Source organism: Tachyglossus aculeatus, chromosome 1 (assembly GCF_015852505.1).
Source record: "Tachyglossus aculeatus isolate mTacAcu1 chromosome 1, mTacAcu1.pri, whole genome shotgun sequence".
Taxonomy (NCBI): Eukaryota; Metazoa; Chordata; class Mammalia; order Monotremata; family Tachyglossidae; genus Tachyglossus; species Tachyglossus aculeatus.
Window position 1 is genome coordinate 79087590 of NC_052066.1, and position 14664 is coordinate 79102253.

General features: G+C 43.4%; 1 protein-coding gene across 1 annotated transcript in view; it reads right to left on the reverse strand.

Annotated features, from left to right (window-relative positions):
• GPC1 (glypican 1) overlaps positions 1 to 14664 on the reverse strand; it is a 480460-nt gene that overhangs the window by 25023 nt on the left and 440773 nt on the right. Inside the window, exon 4 of the mRNA XM_038769070.1 lies at positions 14086 to 14251. Coding sequence (XP_038624998.1) covers positions 14086 to 14251 — 166 coding nt within the window. The remainder of the gene's footprint in view (positions 1 to 14085; positions 14252 to 14664) is intronic.

Consider the following 14664-nt stretch of genomic DNA (forward strand, 5'->3'; position numbering starts at 1 on the left):
AAGGGTACATAAGATCATGTACATAAATGCTAGAGGGGATTGCAAGTACTTAAAAGCTTAGGGGATGCAGAAGTACTTCAGTGACAGTAGGGGGGAAATAAACTGGAGCGATTAGAAATAAACCATGGAAGGTCTCCTGTAGGAGATGGCATTTCAGAAGGGCTTTGGGAGGAGCTGTGGTTTGTTGGAAGAGAAGGCGTAGAGAGTTATAGGCAGTTATCCAAGAACTTGGTAATATAAGGAGCACATATAAGACCAATCAATCAATGGTATTTACAATCAACAGCTTACTGTGTGCAGAGAACTGTACTAAGCGCTGGGAGAATACAATAATAAGAAATATCAAATTTCTTTTTGGTCTCTCCAGCTGCCTTGAGATGACCAAGGCCAGCTTAGGTTAATTTTGAATGTTTAAACCATTGCAAAATATGACTAGCAGTCAGTACAGTGCTCTGCACAGAGTGAGCGCTCAATAAATATGATTGAATGAATGAATGAACTCTGGACCTATCTTGTCTAGAATCACACTTCTGAGGCAGCTTTAGAAACTAGGTGCCTCATAAATATGGATTATGCTCGTGCGTGTTGCCATATGCCTGCTGGAGTTACATTTTTTGGTCCCTCTAGAAACAGGGAAAGACCTTAATTAACTGTATTCTCCCCCATTCAGATGCAGAGGACAGAGAAACTGGCCCACTTTGAATTGAGCACTGAGACGGCTAAGTCATTCCTACATGGCCCTGAGAGTGAAAGTGAGTGTGTCCAGGAAAGGTCCTGTGGTTTATAATGATTCTAATCTCGGAACAAAGTAACCAACACTATGATTGATTTTAAAGCCCACAGGCAGAATCAGAAACCCAGGAAAACTCTAGGACAAAAATGAGGATAAAATGACGGTAAACCTACGCTCAGACTTATATATGGCTCTCCCTCTTGATTGGCTGTTCCAGTAAAAATGGAAAACCAACAATAATAATAGTAATACTTACATTTGTTAAGTTATTCATTCATTCAATTGTATTTATTGAGCGCTTACTGTATGCAGAACACTGTATTAAGTGCTTGGGAAGTACAAGTCGGCAACATATAGAGACGTTCCCTACTCAACAACAGGCTCACAAGTCTATGTGTCAAGCACTGCTCTAAGCACTGAAATAGATATGTTAGTCATGTTGGACACAGTCCCTGACCCATATGGGGTTTAAAGTCTAAGTAGGAGGGAAGGAACATATTGAATCCCCATTTTACAGTAGAGGAAACTGAGGCACAGAGAAAGCCAAGGTCCAAGTCAAGGTCTAAGCAGGAAATTGGCAGAGCCAGAATTAGAATCCAGGTCCTTTGACTTCCAGGGCTGTGCTCTTTCCACTAGGCCTCACTGCTTTAATTATGAATGACAGTTTAGCTAACTAGATTATCAACTTCCTACTCTTCACAATCCACTTAGACAAACAGCTCATGAGATGGAAAGAGTCAGCCAACCAGAAACTACAGAAACTGTAGAGAAGAAATGAACATTGAGATCAAAGCTGGTGAGCGTCTTTCTAATTCTTCCAGCGACAAGTCTGAATGAAGGAAGACATTGGGTATTGAAACCAGGTGGGGGTACAAATAGTTGTGTGTGTGTACATAAAGCCCAAGACACTGGGATTCTGTGAGGATACCCATTCTTGTGCCTAGGGGCTTGAAATTATGACTTTTCCCCAACCCTGTTCTTTTCAACCAGGAAACTATGCATGTGCCATTTTGCTTAGTTCTTTCAAGAAAATCAGTGGTACAAGACTGAGCTTAGTATGGGCAGAGAATGCATCTGTTGTTATACTGTACTCTTCCAAGCACTTAATACAGTGATTTGCACACAGTAAGCGCTCAATAAATATGATTGAATGAATGAACGAATGAAGAGGAACACAAACTCCGCTTACAGGCATCTAGATTGTAAGCTCACTGTGGGCAGTGAATATGTCTATCAATTCTGTTGTATTGTACTTCCCTAAGTGCTTAGTACTGTGCTCTGCATACAGTAAACACTCAATAAATATCATTGATCAATTGATTATCCTTTATTTTAGGTTTTCATTGTATTAATTATTCTTATTATGGATGGGGAGACTAAGGCCAAAACATTCATTCATTCATTCAATCGTATTTATTGAGCATTTACTGTGTGCAGAGCATTATACTAAGTGCTTGGGAAGTAAAAATCGGCAACATTACCCAATAACAGGCTCACAGTCTGGAAACCCACACCACTTCTCCAAAGACCCCCAGATCAAACTACAATCCAGGTCTTTGGCTTTCAGATCCATTCATTCATTCATCTATTCTTCTTTTCATTCAATCATATTTATTGAGCACTTAATGGGTGCAGAGCACTGTAGTAAGAGCTTGGGAGAGTACAATACAATAGACACATTCCCTGTCCACAATGAGCTTACAGCCTAGAGGGGAAGACAGACATTAATATGAATAAATAAATCACAGGTATGTTCATAAATGCTGTGTGGCTGGGATCAGGGGATTAATGAAGGGAGGAGATCAGGTTGAATGAGAAGGGAAAGGGAGAAAAGGAAAGGAGAGCTTAGTCAGGGAAGGCCTATTGGATCCAGGCTTGCCTGTCTGGGATCTAGTGTGGATTATGCACCAGTGATTTTCCAAACACTTGGAACTTCCCAGGCTGCACATCACATGCACAAGGAAAGGCACAGAATGGGATGGAAGTATAACCTCCTTTTTCCTTCCTGGGTTTAGGAACTAGACTCACTCTGGTACTTTGCTTAGGTCCCTTATAAAATATTTAAGTGACTCCCGAGAGGATGTCTTAACTTCATGACGGGAAGAAAGAAGCTGCTTGCCTCAAAGACATTGCACTTTTGCAGTTTTTATTTTTCAGAGGCCTTCCTTCAAGATTTCATGGTTGACCTCTGAGCTCTAGCATAAGTTTTTATAGTAATAACACTTGTGTTTGTCCTCACAGTAAAACAGTAAGGACCTTTTGGCTAGTACAGTTGGAGAGATTTAGTCTTCAACTCCTAAAAGCATGGAACTTGACACTCACTGCATTAGCCCAGTGGAGTGAAAGTGACCTAAATATTTCAACCCCATTCTCACCACAATGAAAAACCAGAAAATGGCCTTGGCCTGTGAGAACTTCTGAAAGCAGTGAAAGATGGTGCTGCCCACTTTTGAAAGGAGGGCCCATTTTAGAATTAAAGGGTGAGGGAATACTTGCTTAAGTGCAATGGCACTTAACTAAACCTCAGCTGCTATTTTTTGCTGAGGCTGAGCAGCACTATGCTGCCAAAATTCTTCAGAGAAGGAAATGTGACCCTACTGGTTAGAATCCAAGGCTGGTAGCTGAAATCCTTCTTTAATGCTTTCAAGCCTCTAGTTCATCATTTGCTCCTGGAAGTTCCACTAAGGATGGTCAAACCTCGGGGCTCAGATTGGAAGCACTTCTTTGGGCAAGTTAGTCAGAGAGGAAATCACATTCTCCCTTTTGGCATTTCCTGGTACAGATCAGATTTAACTGGATCCAAAACAGTCAGGAAGCTCTAAGGATCAAATACCAAATCCGAGATGAGATTGGTGAAGAAATCGCTGACAAGGGCAACTCAAAATAGTCCCTACTCCATTACACCAAAAAAAATCCAAAAGTAAAGGGACGGCTCTAGAAAAACTTAAGAATGAAATGATGATCTCCCAGTACTCAACTGGTGTAACATAAAGAAAACTACTTCTAGCATTTTTTAATGGTATTTGTAAAGCGCTTACTAGGAGCCAAGGAACTATACGAAGTGCTGAGATAGATACAAACAATCAGGTTGGACACAGGCCTTGTCCCTCATAGTGTTCACAGTCTTAATCCCCATTTTACTGATGAGGTAACTGAGGCACAGGGAATCACACAGCAGGCAAATAATAATAATAATAATAATGATGGCATTTATTAAGCGCTTACTATGTGCAAAGCACTGTTCTAAGTGCTTGGGGAGGTTACAAGGTGATTAGGTTGTCCCACGGGGGGCTCACAGTCTTAATCCCCATTTTACAGATGAGATAACTGAGGCCCAGAGAAGTGAAGTGACTTGCCCAAAATCACACAGCTGACAACTGATGGAGCCAGCATTTGAACCCATGACCTCTGACTCCAAAGCCCGGGCTCTTTGGCAGAGCCAGGATTAGCACCCAGGTTCTCTGACTTCTACATGTCTACTATTCTATTTATTTTGTTAGTGATGTACATTTACCTTTAATTCTATTTGTTCTGATGACTTGACACCTGTCCACATGGTTTGTTTTGTTGTCTGTCTCCCCTTTCTAGACTGTGAGCCTGTTGTTGGATGGGGACCGTCTCTATATGTTGCCGACTTGTACTTCCCAAGCGCTTAGGACAGCGCTCTGCACACAGTAAGCACTCAATAAATATGATTGAATGAATGAATGAATGAATGAATGACTCCCAAGCCTGCACTCTTTCCACTAGGCCATGCTGCTTCTCTTTGCAAACAGCAAGACCCCAATTCATCAACAATCAATAATAAAAATTGCTCAGAATAGAGTAATAGACAATTTAGATCTCTTTCAAAGTGAAATGCTTTAAATGGAAAGAAAGCTCAGATTGCAAGCAAAATTCCATATTTTGCAATGAAAGAGCAAAAGGGACAGGATAGTAAAATAGAGGGAGAAAGTATTTTTAACAGAATCATAAACAATGGAAAAGGCCATATAAGCATGCTCTGCTTTCTGTTTGCTAATTAGTAAATTCTAAAAGATACCAGATCCCTCAGGATGCTATCCCCACAACCAGTATTACAGGATAGTTTCTTCTCAAGTTTCTTCACATTAAAGAGTTTTGATAAATATAAATATATACAGGTTAGAAGACTCAGAATTGCTCTTTTAAAGCCAAGTAATCATTTTATGATACACATTTACCATCTCCTAAGGGTTTACTTCTTTTTAGACAGCTTTCCCTCACACTTCAAAACCAAAGAGGATGGGCAAAAATAAAATAAAATTCTGTGCTGTTGGCCTTCCACGGTTTTCCACATGCTTGGGCCTGTGGGTACAGACTGAGTGCAAATTTTCTAATACGACCTTTTCCTATCATGGCAAGGAAATGGATCTAAGAAAAAAGGCATAAAGTTGAATTTTAGGGGATTGGAGACTTATTTAACTCCCAGACATATCACTAACCTGTGGTTGTTCAATCTCCAGGGCCTTGGCCTTCCCAGGGTGAAAGGAGATGAGCAACACTGATATGTTCCCTTAGAGTGCACGATCCAATGAGAGGGATCTCATTTGCAGTAGATCATTTGCAGTTTGCTGTAGATCTTGGACAGGTCTCTTACCTTACCTGTTTCCCTCTTCCAGACTGTGAGCCCATTATTGAGTAGGGACTGTCTCTATATGTTGCCGATTCGTACTTCCCAAGTGCTTAGTACAGCACAATAAGAGCTCAATAAATATGATTGAATGGAATGAATGAATGAATTTCCTCATCTGCAAAAATGGAATTCAGGACTCATTTTCCCTCCTACTTATACTGTGAGCCCCATATGGGACAGGAACTGTGTCTGACCTGATTATCTTGTATTTACCCCAGTGCTTAGTACAGCGCCTGCCACACAGTGCCTGGCCAATCCCCTTCACAGGCTCCTCCTTGCCCTCCCATCACCTTATTGTAGGGGTTCCTCAAGGGTCAGTTCTTGGTACCCTTCTGTTCTCTATCTATACTCAATCCCTTGGTGAACTCATTTGCTCCCATGGCTTCAACTATCATCCCTATGCTGATGACACCCAAATCTGCATCTCCACCCCTGTTCTCTCTCCCTCCCTCCAGGCTCGTATCTCCTCCTGCCTTCCAATCCGTCACCAAAACCTGCCGGTCTCACCTCCACAACATCACCAAGATCTGCCCTTTCCTCTCCAACCAAACCGCTACCTTGCTGGTTCAATCTCTCATCCTATCCCGACTGCAATACTACATCAGCCTTCTTTCTGATCTCCCATCCTCCTGTCCCTCCCCGCTTCAGTCTATACTTCAATCTGCTGCCCAGATTATCTTTGTACAAAAACGCTCTGGGCATGCCACTCCCCTCCTCAAAAATCTCCAATGGTTGCCTATCAACCTACAAATCAAGCAAAAACTCCTCACTCTCGGCTTCAAGGCTCTCCATCACCTCGCCCTCTCCTACCTCACCTCCGTTCTCTCCTTCTCCAGCCCAGACCTCACCCTTCACTCCTCTGCCACTAACCTCCTCACTGTGCCTCGTTCTCGCCTGTCCAGTCATCGACCCCCAGCCCACAGCCTTCCTCTAGCCTGAAATGCCCTCCCTCCACATATCTGCCAAACTAGCTCTCTTCCTCCCTTCAAAGCCCTACTGAGAGCTCACCTCCTCCAGGAGGCCTTCCCAGACTGAGCCCTCCTTTTTTTCCTCTCCTCCTCCTCCCCTCCCCGTCACCCCCCTCCCTCCCTCTACCCTACCCCCTTCCCCTCCCCACAGCACTTGCATATATTTGTACATATTTATTACTCTATTTTATTTGTACATATTTACTACTCTATTTTATTAATGATGTATATATAGCTATAATTCTATTTATTCTTATAGTATTGACACCTGACTTCTTGTTTTGTTTTGTTGTCTGTCTCCTCCTTCTACACTGTGAGCCCATTGTTTGGTAGGGACAGTCTCTATATGTCGCCGACTTGTACTTCCCAAGCACTTAGTACAGTGCTCTGAACACAGTAAGTGCTCAATAAATATGATTGAATGAATGAAAGTAAACACATAACAAATACCGTTTAAAAAAATTACATTTGCTTCTTGTTCTGGGTGGCCTCCCAGAGTCTGACTCAGCTGTGTAGTCAAGTCATCTGTCTGCAGATCCTGTTCCAGGGCCTGCTTGTGGAGGTTAAATATCCAGGAGTAGGTGAACCCTCCCTGACAGACTCCATTACTTCCTGTAACAGGCAGAACTAGGCCCCAGTTTTCGCCCGTGTGAGGGCTTTGCTGCCACTTTATATAGCTCTGTCCTTTGGTCAGGTGGTCATTAGTCAGGTAGAACTTCCGCAATGGCTGAAAGCCCAAGCTAAAAATGTATACCACTTCACTATTGTAACCCTATCACCTGGCCAGCATAAAAAAAGCATTTGGTAAGATAAGCTTTTTCCTAAACACTCAGGTTTACATCCCACCTGTCATCCCAAAGCACTTAAGATATGTACCTTATATTTGGTTGCTCTCTTACTTGAAATTCATTTTAATATCTGTCTCTTCCACTAGATTGTAAGCTCCTTGAGGACAGGGATCATGTTTATTTACTATATTTTATGCTCTCAAATGCTCAGTATAATAAGCCCAGGGTAAATGCTCAATTAGTACTACTTAATTGACTTATCCTTGATTGGTACTGAATAGAGGACTTTTCTAGGGGATTCAACCCCTTTCTTATCACTTTGTTGTGCATATTCTTGATCTCTCTTGTTCTTTTCTTCCAAATCACTCCACTTAGATATCGCTTTTCTCCTTAAAAATCCCACCTCTAAATCCCCTTACTGAGGAGTTGTACCAAATACTCCACTGGCGACCCACAAATGGCTGGTGATGGCATGGAGGTGTATCCTAGTCCTGTTTGTCTTAGCTGCTCTATCAATCAATGGTATTTATTGAGTGCTTACTGTATGCAGACCACTGTACGAAATCAGTGGTAGACACATTCCCTGCCCACAGTGAGTTAGTCTGGAGGGCCTATCCATCTTTTTCAAATTCAATCATATTTATTAAGCACTTACTGAGTGCAGAGCACTGTACCAGCTGCTTGGGCAAATACAGTACAACAAGAAAGAGTGACAATCCCTTCCCACAATGAGCTCAAAGAGCTAGCACTCAACTGGCTCTCAATCAACATGATGCAATACCAAAATAACAACTGCTTGTTATTTCTATCTGTTTGAGCTCTTACAGTGGGGAGAACTGTACACTTGATTTCTGACCTCAAGATTTTTTTAAATGGTATTTTTAAGCACTTACTGTGTGCCACATACTGTATTAAGCACTGGGGTAGACAAGATATTTATGTTGGACACAATCCATGACTCACATGGGGCTCACAGTCTCTAGATTGTAAAGCTCGTTAAGGGGAGGGAACATGTCTGCTAATTCTGTTGTATTGTACTCTCCCAAATACAGTGCTCTGCACATAGTAAGTGCTCAATAAATACAATTGATGGATTGATTAATCCCCATTTTACAGATAACTGAGGTACGAAGAAGCAAAGTAATAATAATAATTATGGTATTTGTTAAGCGCTTACTATGTGCCAAGCACTGTTCTAAGCGCTGAAGTGACTTGCCCAGGGTCACAATGTAGACAAGTGGTGGAACTCGGATTAGACCTTTGGTTCCCAGGCCCATGCTCTCGCCACTAGGCCACACTCTTTCTCTTATCATCTAGACGGCATTTCTAAAGGACACTGACAATATTCCTTTAGCCCAGTTAGTGTCACTCAGACATCTTGACCTTTAAAGAAGGAATATGCATATTTTCCCAACTCATTTTACCATCAAACATTACTTCTAAAATGCAGTCTGCAGTAACTTTCAGGTCAACAGTCCAAACTGCAGTATTCTGGGGATCTCTTTCACTAAAGAGATTATTCAGCCAAGTCAGACCACTTCCATTTGGGATCCTCTACTACTTTCTGGAACTCCAGGCCTTACGACCACCCAACATGTTGACTGCAGAAACTCTCAAGTCCCTCTTGAAACCTAAGACATTATGGACCATAACATAGTCACTGACAATAGAACAATGCTAGGTGAGACTGTGAGCCCCATGTGGGATAGGGACTGTGTCCAACTTGATTATTTTGTATCTATCCCAGTGCTTAGAGCACTGCCTGGCACTTAGTAAGTGACTAACAAATACCGTCATCATCATTACTTTTATTGTTTTGTGCAAGGTCAATGGGAAAGCACATTTCACCACCTAGTGAAATCACCATAGGATTTGCCGAGGCACTTACTTAATTAATCAGTGAGCGCTCCAATAGCCCGGAAACTGGACTGAACATACAGGAGAGACTCTCTTTATCTCTGAGAAGCTGATTTGTGGAAGACATCTAAAGTCTCATGGTGTTGTATGTGAGAAAGAGTCCTGTTACTTTTCCTAGGACCTCACTTTCAAAATTGTGCTATGAATTATCCCACTGCATGGTCCTGTTTACTATTATTATCATTATTATGGTACTTGTTAAGCACTTACTATATGCCAAGCACTGTTCTAAGTGTTGGGATAAATACAGGTTAATCAGGTTGGACACAGTCCCTGTCTCACATGGGGCTCACACTCTTTATCCCCATTTTACAGACGTGGTAACTGAGGCCCAGAGAAGTTAAATGACTTGCCCAAGGTCACACAGCAGACTTGTGGAAGAGCCAGGAGTTCCTTCTGATTCCCAGGCCCGTGCTCTATGCATTAAGCCATGCTGCTTCTCAACCACGCCAGGCTCCTGTCATATTGCTTGGGGAAAAAGCAAAACTTCAATGAGTCTTAACTGAAAATAGCCTTGATCTCAGGCTCTGTCGCGCTTGTTCCTCAGTGAGCTCGACAAAAGAAACGTCTTAAAAGCTAACACCAGCTCCCTCCTGCTTCAAAGCAGACAGCTTTTCTGGTGCAACAACAATAGGAAAAGGAAGTTAGCTACCAGCTGATGTAAAAAGCCAGCTCAGAGGTGAACCCAGTTGAACTGTCTCCAGGTCTTGACTATATGTGGGTAGATAAAGAGCAATCAAGGGCTGAAAATGGATACAGCACTTATTGATGTGGGACAGCTGCTTTTAAAATAGACGGAGACGCTAATACACCCAAGCGCGTGTCTATCAAATTAGGTGGCCAGCAGCTTAGGGGAGGACATGAGGGACTTAAATGGCCAGAAACTGCCAGGCAGTTCAACAAGACTGCTTTGGCACTGTGTGGCTCAGTCATCCCATGTCACCAATTCACACGGTAAATAAACAATATTGTAGGGTGAATGGCCCTCATTCCCGGGACTCTAAGAGCCGAGAGAAGCAGACCCTCCCAGAACATCAAACAAGCACTGGGAATGAAAAGTCTGGCTTGTATCCTATTGCTGGACACTGGGTTCCTTGACTGCAGGGTTTCTTCCTTCTAAAAGGAGCAGAAGAGTGTTGGTTTGCTATTTGACAAACACCTTCTATTTTGTGGCCACCCTAAAGTCTAGGTTGAAAAGGTTTACTGTGAGGGACGTTTGGCTCACCATCTGAATTCCTCAAAGGGCACATAAATATAAACAGTTCCTTTCCTTGGACTTTTGGGGGCTTAGAAAGGATTCCATCTAGAATGGAGTGAGATGTTCAGTCAATCAATCAATTGTATTTATTGAGTGCTTACCGAGTGCAGAGCACTGTCTAAGTGCTTGGGAAAGCTGAGTATAACAATAGAACAGACACATTCCCCAGTGAGCTCACCTGCTAATGGACAAACTAGCCACCCTGAGATGGTTTTAGACCCCAGACAGATTGCGAAGTGAACTTCAATGGGACTGAAGTTGCAAGCCAGGTTCCTATGACCTGGTGAGTTCATTGCTTAATTCGTCACAGGAGAAAACTCAGCTTTCTAGAGGTATAAATTTGCTGACCCATTTGGGATTCATTCTAAGCTACATAGGAGAGGTTTCTAGAATTTTCTGGATCCTAGACAGAATGGCTGGAACATCTTGGCAAAAAGCAGGTGTCTACCAAGTAGCGTGGCTTAATGGAAAGAGCAGGGGCTTGGGAGTCAGAGGTAATGTGTTCTAATCATGGCTCGGCTGCTTGTCAGCTGTGTGACCTTGGGTAAGTCACTTAACTTCTCTCTGCCTCAGTTACTTCATCAGTAAAATGGGGATGGAGACTGTGAGCCCTATCTGGGACAACCTGATTACCTTGTATCTGCCCCAGAGCTTAGAACAGTGCTTGGCACATAGTAAGCACTTAACAAATACCAACATTATTATTATTATTACTTCTTTCCATCTGCAATTTCTTTTAGTATCTGAAAGCAGAGATCATATCTAACTTATTCTATTATACTCTGCCAAGTGCTAAGTACAGTGCTCTGCACCCAGCCGACATTCACGTGGCTCAGTGGAAAGAGCCCGGGCTTTGGAGTCAGAGGTCATCGGTTCAAATCCCGGCTCCACCACTTGTCAGCTGTGTGACTTTGGCAAGTCACTTAGCTTCTCTGGGCCTCAGTTCCCTCATCTGTAAAATGGGGATTAAGACTGTGAGCCCCACGCGGGACAACCTGATCACCTTGTAAACTCCCCAGCGCTTAGAACAGTGCTTTGCACATAGTAAGCGCTTAATAAATGCCATCATCATTATTATTATTATTATTCAGTAAATACCACTCACTGGTGGCCGTGGCAAACTCTCCCCACCTTTTTATGGAATTTGGTAAGCACTTACTATGTGCCAGGCACTGCTTTAAATGCTGGGGTAAATATAAGGTAATCAGGTTGAACACAGTCCCTGTCCCACATGGGGCTTACAGTCTTATTCCCCATTTGACAGATGAGGTAACTGAGGAACAGAGAAGTGAAGTGACTTGTCCAAGGCCTCACAGCAGACAAGTGGCAACGCTGGGACTAAAATCCAGGTCTTTCTGGCTCTCAGGTCCATGTGCCATCCATTAGACTGTCAATGCTTCCCCTGACACTCTCTAGCTGAGGGCAACCTTTGTAGCCCCTGTGGTAGTTCCAGAGTTTTTTGGACTCTCTGATCTGTGCCACTGGCTGTAGTTGCTGAGAGGCCTAGTCAGAACTGAGCTCTTTGGAGCACTGCCCGATCCCTGCAGAGAAACAGACTGGCACCTGGGCGTGTGTACCTGAAGTGGGGTTTCCTAAGGTAGCTTCAGACTGAGGCAAGTGGTCCAGATTCCCAAGTCACCCTCTTTCAGGCTCCTGCCTGGAAGAATGCCAGATCATTCATTCATTCAGTTGTATTTATTTAGCACTTACTGTGTGCAGAGCACTGTATTAAGTGCTGCCCAAAAGGGCTTAAGGATATTTGCACATGTACACTTCAAACAACCTCACCTGGAAACCCAATTCGGTGTCTCCGGGAAGTAGCCAGATGTTAGTAGTACACAGTGGCTTCTTAGACTTGAGCTCTGAGATCCTTGTTTGCCACAGTGTGAAAATAGATACTTTTCCTGCTTTTCAGTCTCTTTGGAGAGGAAAGAAGAGAAGGGGTTTGGGAACTTCACGAGCTGGAAATTTCCAGGGGATCCCAAGGCCTGTACGTTGTTGGTGGATTGTCTTTGCGTTGCCCTTTTCTCTTAAATTTCATGAATGTGTACTATCCCTCACCATCAACTAGTTGAATGTGAAAGATTCTAGAAGCTTCACTGTCCTCCCTCCAACTATAGTACCCATCATTTAGATTCACTAGTCCTTCTGCCCAGCCACGACACTTCTACTGCCCCAATCCACAGGACAATGGTGCTTTTTCTCCTGCTCTGGGTGAATTTCTTTTCCAATAGATGGCCACCTGGAGGAACAGACCACTAGGGAGCACTTGAGGTACCTTCCAGTTCTTAATACTGTGCTCTGCACATAGTAAGTGCTCAATAAATACCAGGAGAACATTATAGAGAAAGAATAATGTAAGATGGCATATGACTGCTCCTCTGAGGCATTTGTAAATGCTTTGATTCACGTCCTCATCCTGGAATGCACTTCCCACCGAGGAACTTGGAAATTTCTCCTTCCCTGACTCACTGCTTTCTCTGATGACCAGGATTAGAACCCTGGGAGTCAGAAGGACCCGAGTTCTAATTCCTGCTCTACCACTTGTCTGCTGTGTGACCTTGGGCTAGTCACTTCACTTCTCCATGTCTCAGTTTGCTCATCTGTAAACTGGGAATTAAGACTGTGAGCCCCATGTGGAATAGGGACTGTGTTCAACCCAATTTTCTTATATCCACCCAAGTGCTTAGTAGAGTATCTGGCACATATCTGGTGCTTAACAAATACCACAATTATTATTATCATTATTATTATGACCTCTAGTCTTGGCACTGAATGAACTTAGCTGAGGAGCACCCATAGGGCTTGGGGAAATGGTGAGGCACAATGATGGCTTTGGCATTAACCACAGATCTCAGTTCGACCTTCACAACATGGCTAAAATCTGCCCTTTCCTCTTCGTCTAAACTGCTACTGTGTTAATCCAAGCAAAGCACTTATCCTTTTAATCAATCAATCAATCGTATTTATTGAGCGCTTACTGTGTACAGAGCACTGTACTAAGCGCTTGGAAAGTACAAGTTGGCAACATACAGAGATGGTCCCTACCCAACAGTGGGCTCCTGCCATGATTACTCTATCAGACTCCTTGCTGACCTTCCCACTACAGTCCATACCTCACTCTGCTGCCCAGATCATTTTTCTAAAAAAATTGTTCAATCCATGTTTCCCCAGTCCTCAAGAACCTCCAGTGGTTGCCCATCCACCTTTGCATCAAACAGAAACTCCTTACCAACAGTTTTACAGCACTCAACCCCACTGCCCCTTCCAACCCAGCCTCCATGCCTCGCTCCTCTAACGCTAACCTTCTCACTCTACCTCGATCTCACATCCTGCCTGTGACATGGAATGTCCTCCCTCTTCATATCCAACAATTACTCTCCCCACCTTCAAAGCCTTATTGAAGGCATATCTCCTCCAAGAGGCCTTCCTTGACTAAGCCTGTCTTTCCTCTTCTCCCGTACTCTTCTGCTTAACTTGTTCCCTTTATTCATCCCCACAGCACTTAAGTACATATCTGTAATTTTATTTATTTATATGAATGTCTGTCTCCCCCTCTAGATTGTAAGCTCATTATAGGCAGGGAATGTTTCTGCTATATTGTTATATTGTACTCTCCTAAGAGATTAACACAGTGCTCTGCCTACAGCAAGTGCTCAATAAATATAGCTGACTGACTGACAGATCTCCTGTCTCTTGCTCCCTGGCCATGAGGTGACCAGTTGCAGCACATCTAATGGTTTGATGCCCCCTTTCTTGGGCCTTACCAATGAGGTTCCTCCACTCGGTGTCCAAATCAGCCTGGTTTGCCAGGCAGCCCTTCATGACGTTGTGGCAGTAGTTGTTGCACGGCAGAATGCTTGGCATGCCCAGGCAGTGAGAGCAATACACCAGCTTCATGATGGCCCGGGTGCACTCTTGGCCGAAGGAGACCTAGGGAAGCAACAGATGCCACATCAGTGCCAGGAGAACATGGTCAGTCCCAACTAGAGTTCTTGCCTCACTGTGGAATAGAGTGGCAGCATGGCTTACTAGAAAGAGCATGGGCCTCGGAGCCAGAGGACCTGGGTTCTAATCCTGATTTCACCCTATACCCGCTGTGTGACCTTAGGCAAGTAACTTCACTTCCCTGTGCCTCAGTACCCTCATCTGCTAAATGGGGATTCAATACCTATTCTCCCACCTACCTATACTGTGAGCCCCTTGCAGGACCTAATTGTCTTGCAACTAATAATAATATTAATGGCATTTATAAAGCACTTACTACGTTCAAAGCACTGTTCTAAGTGCTGAGGAGGTCACAAGGTGAACAGGTTGTCCCACGGGGGGCTTACAGTCTTCATCCC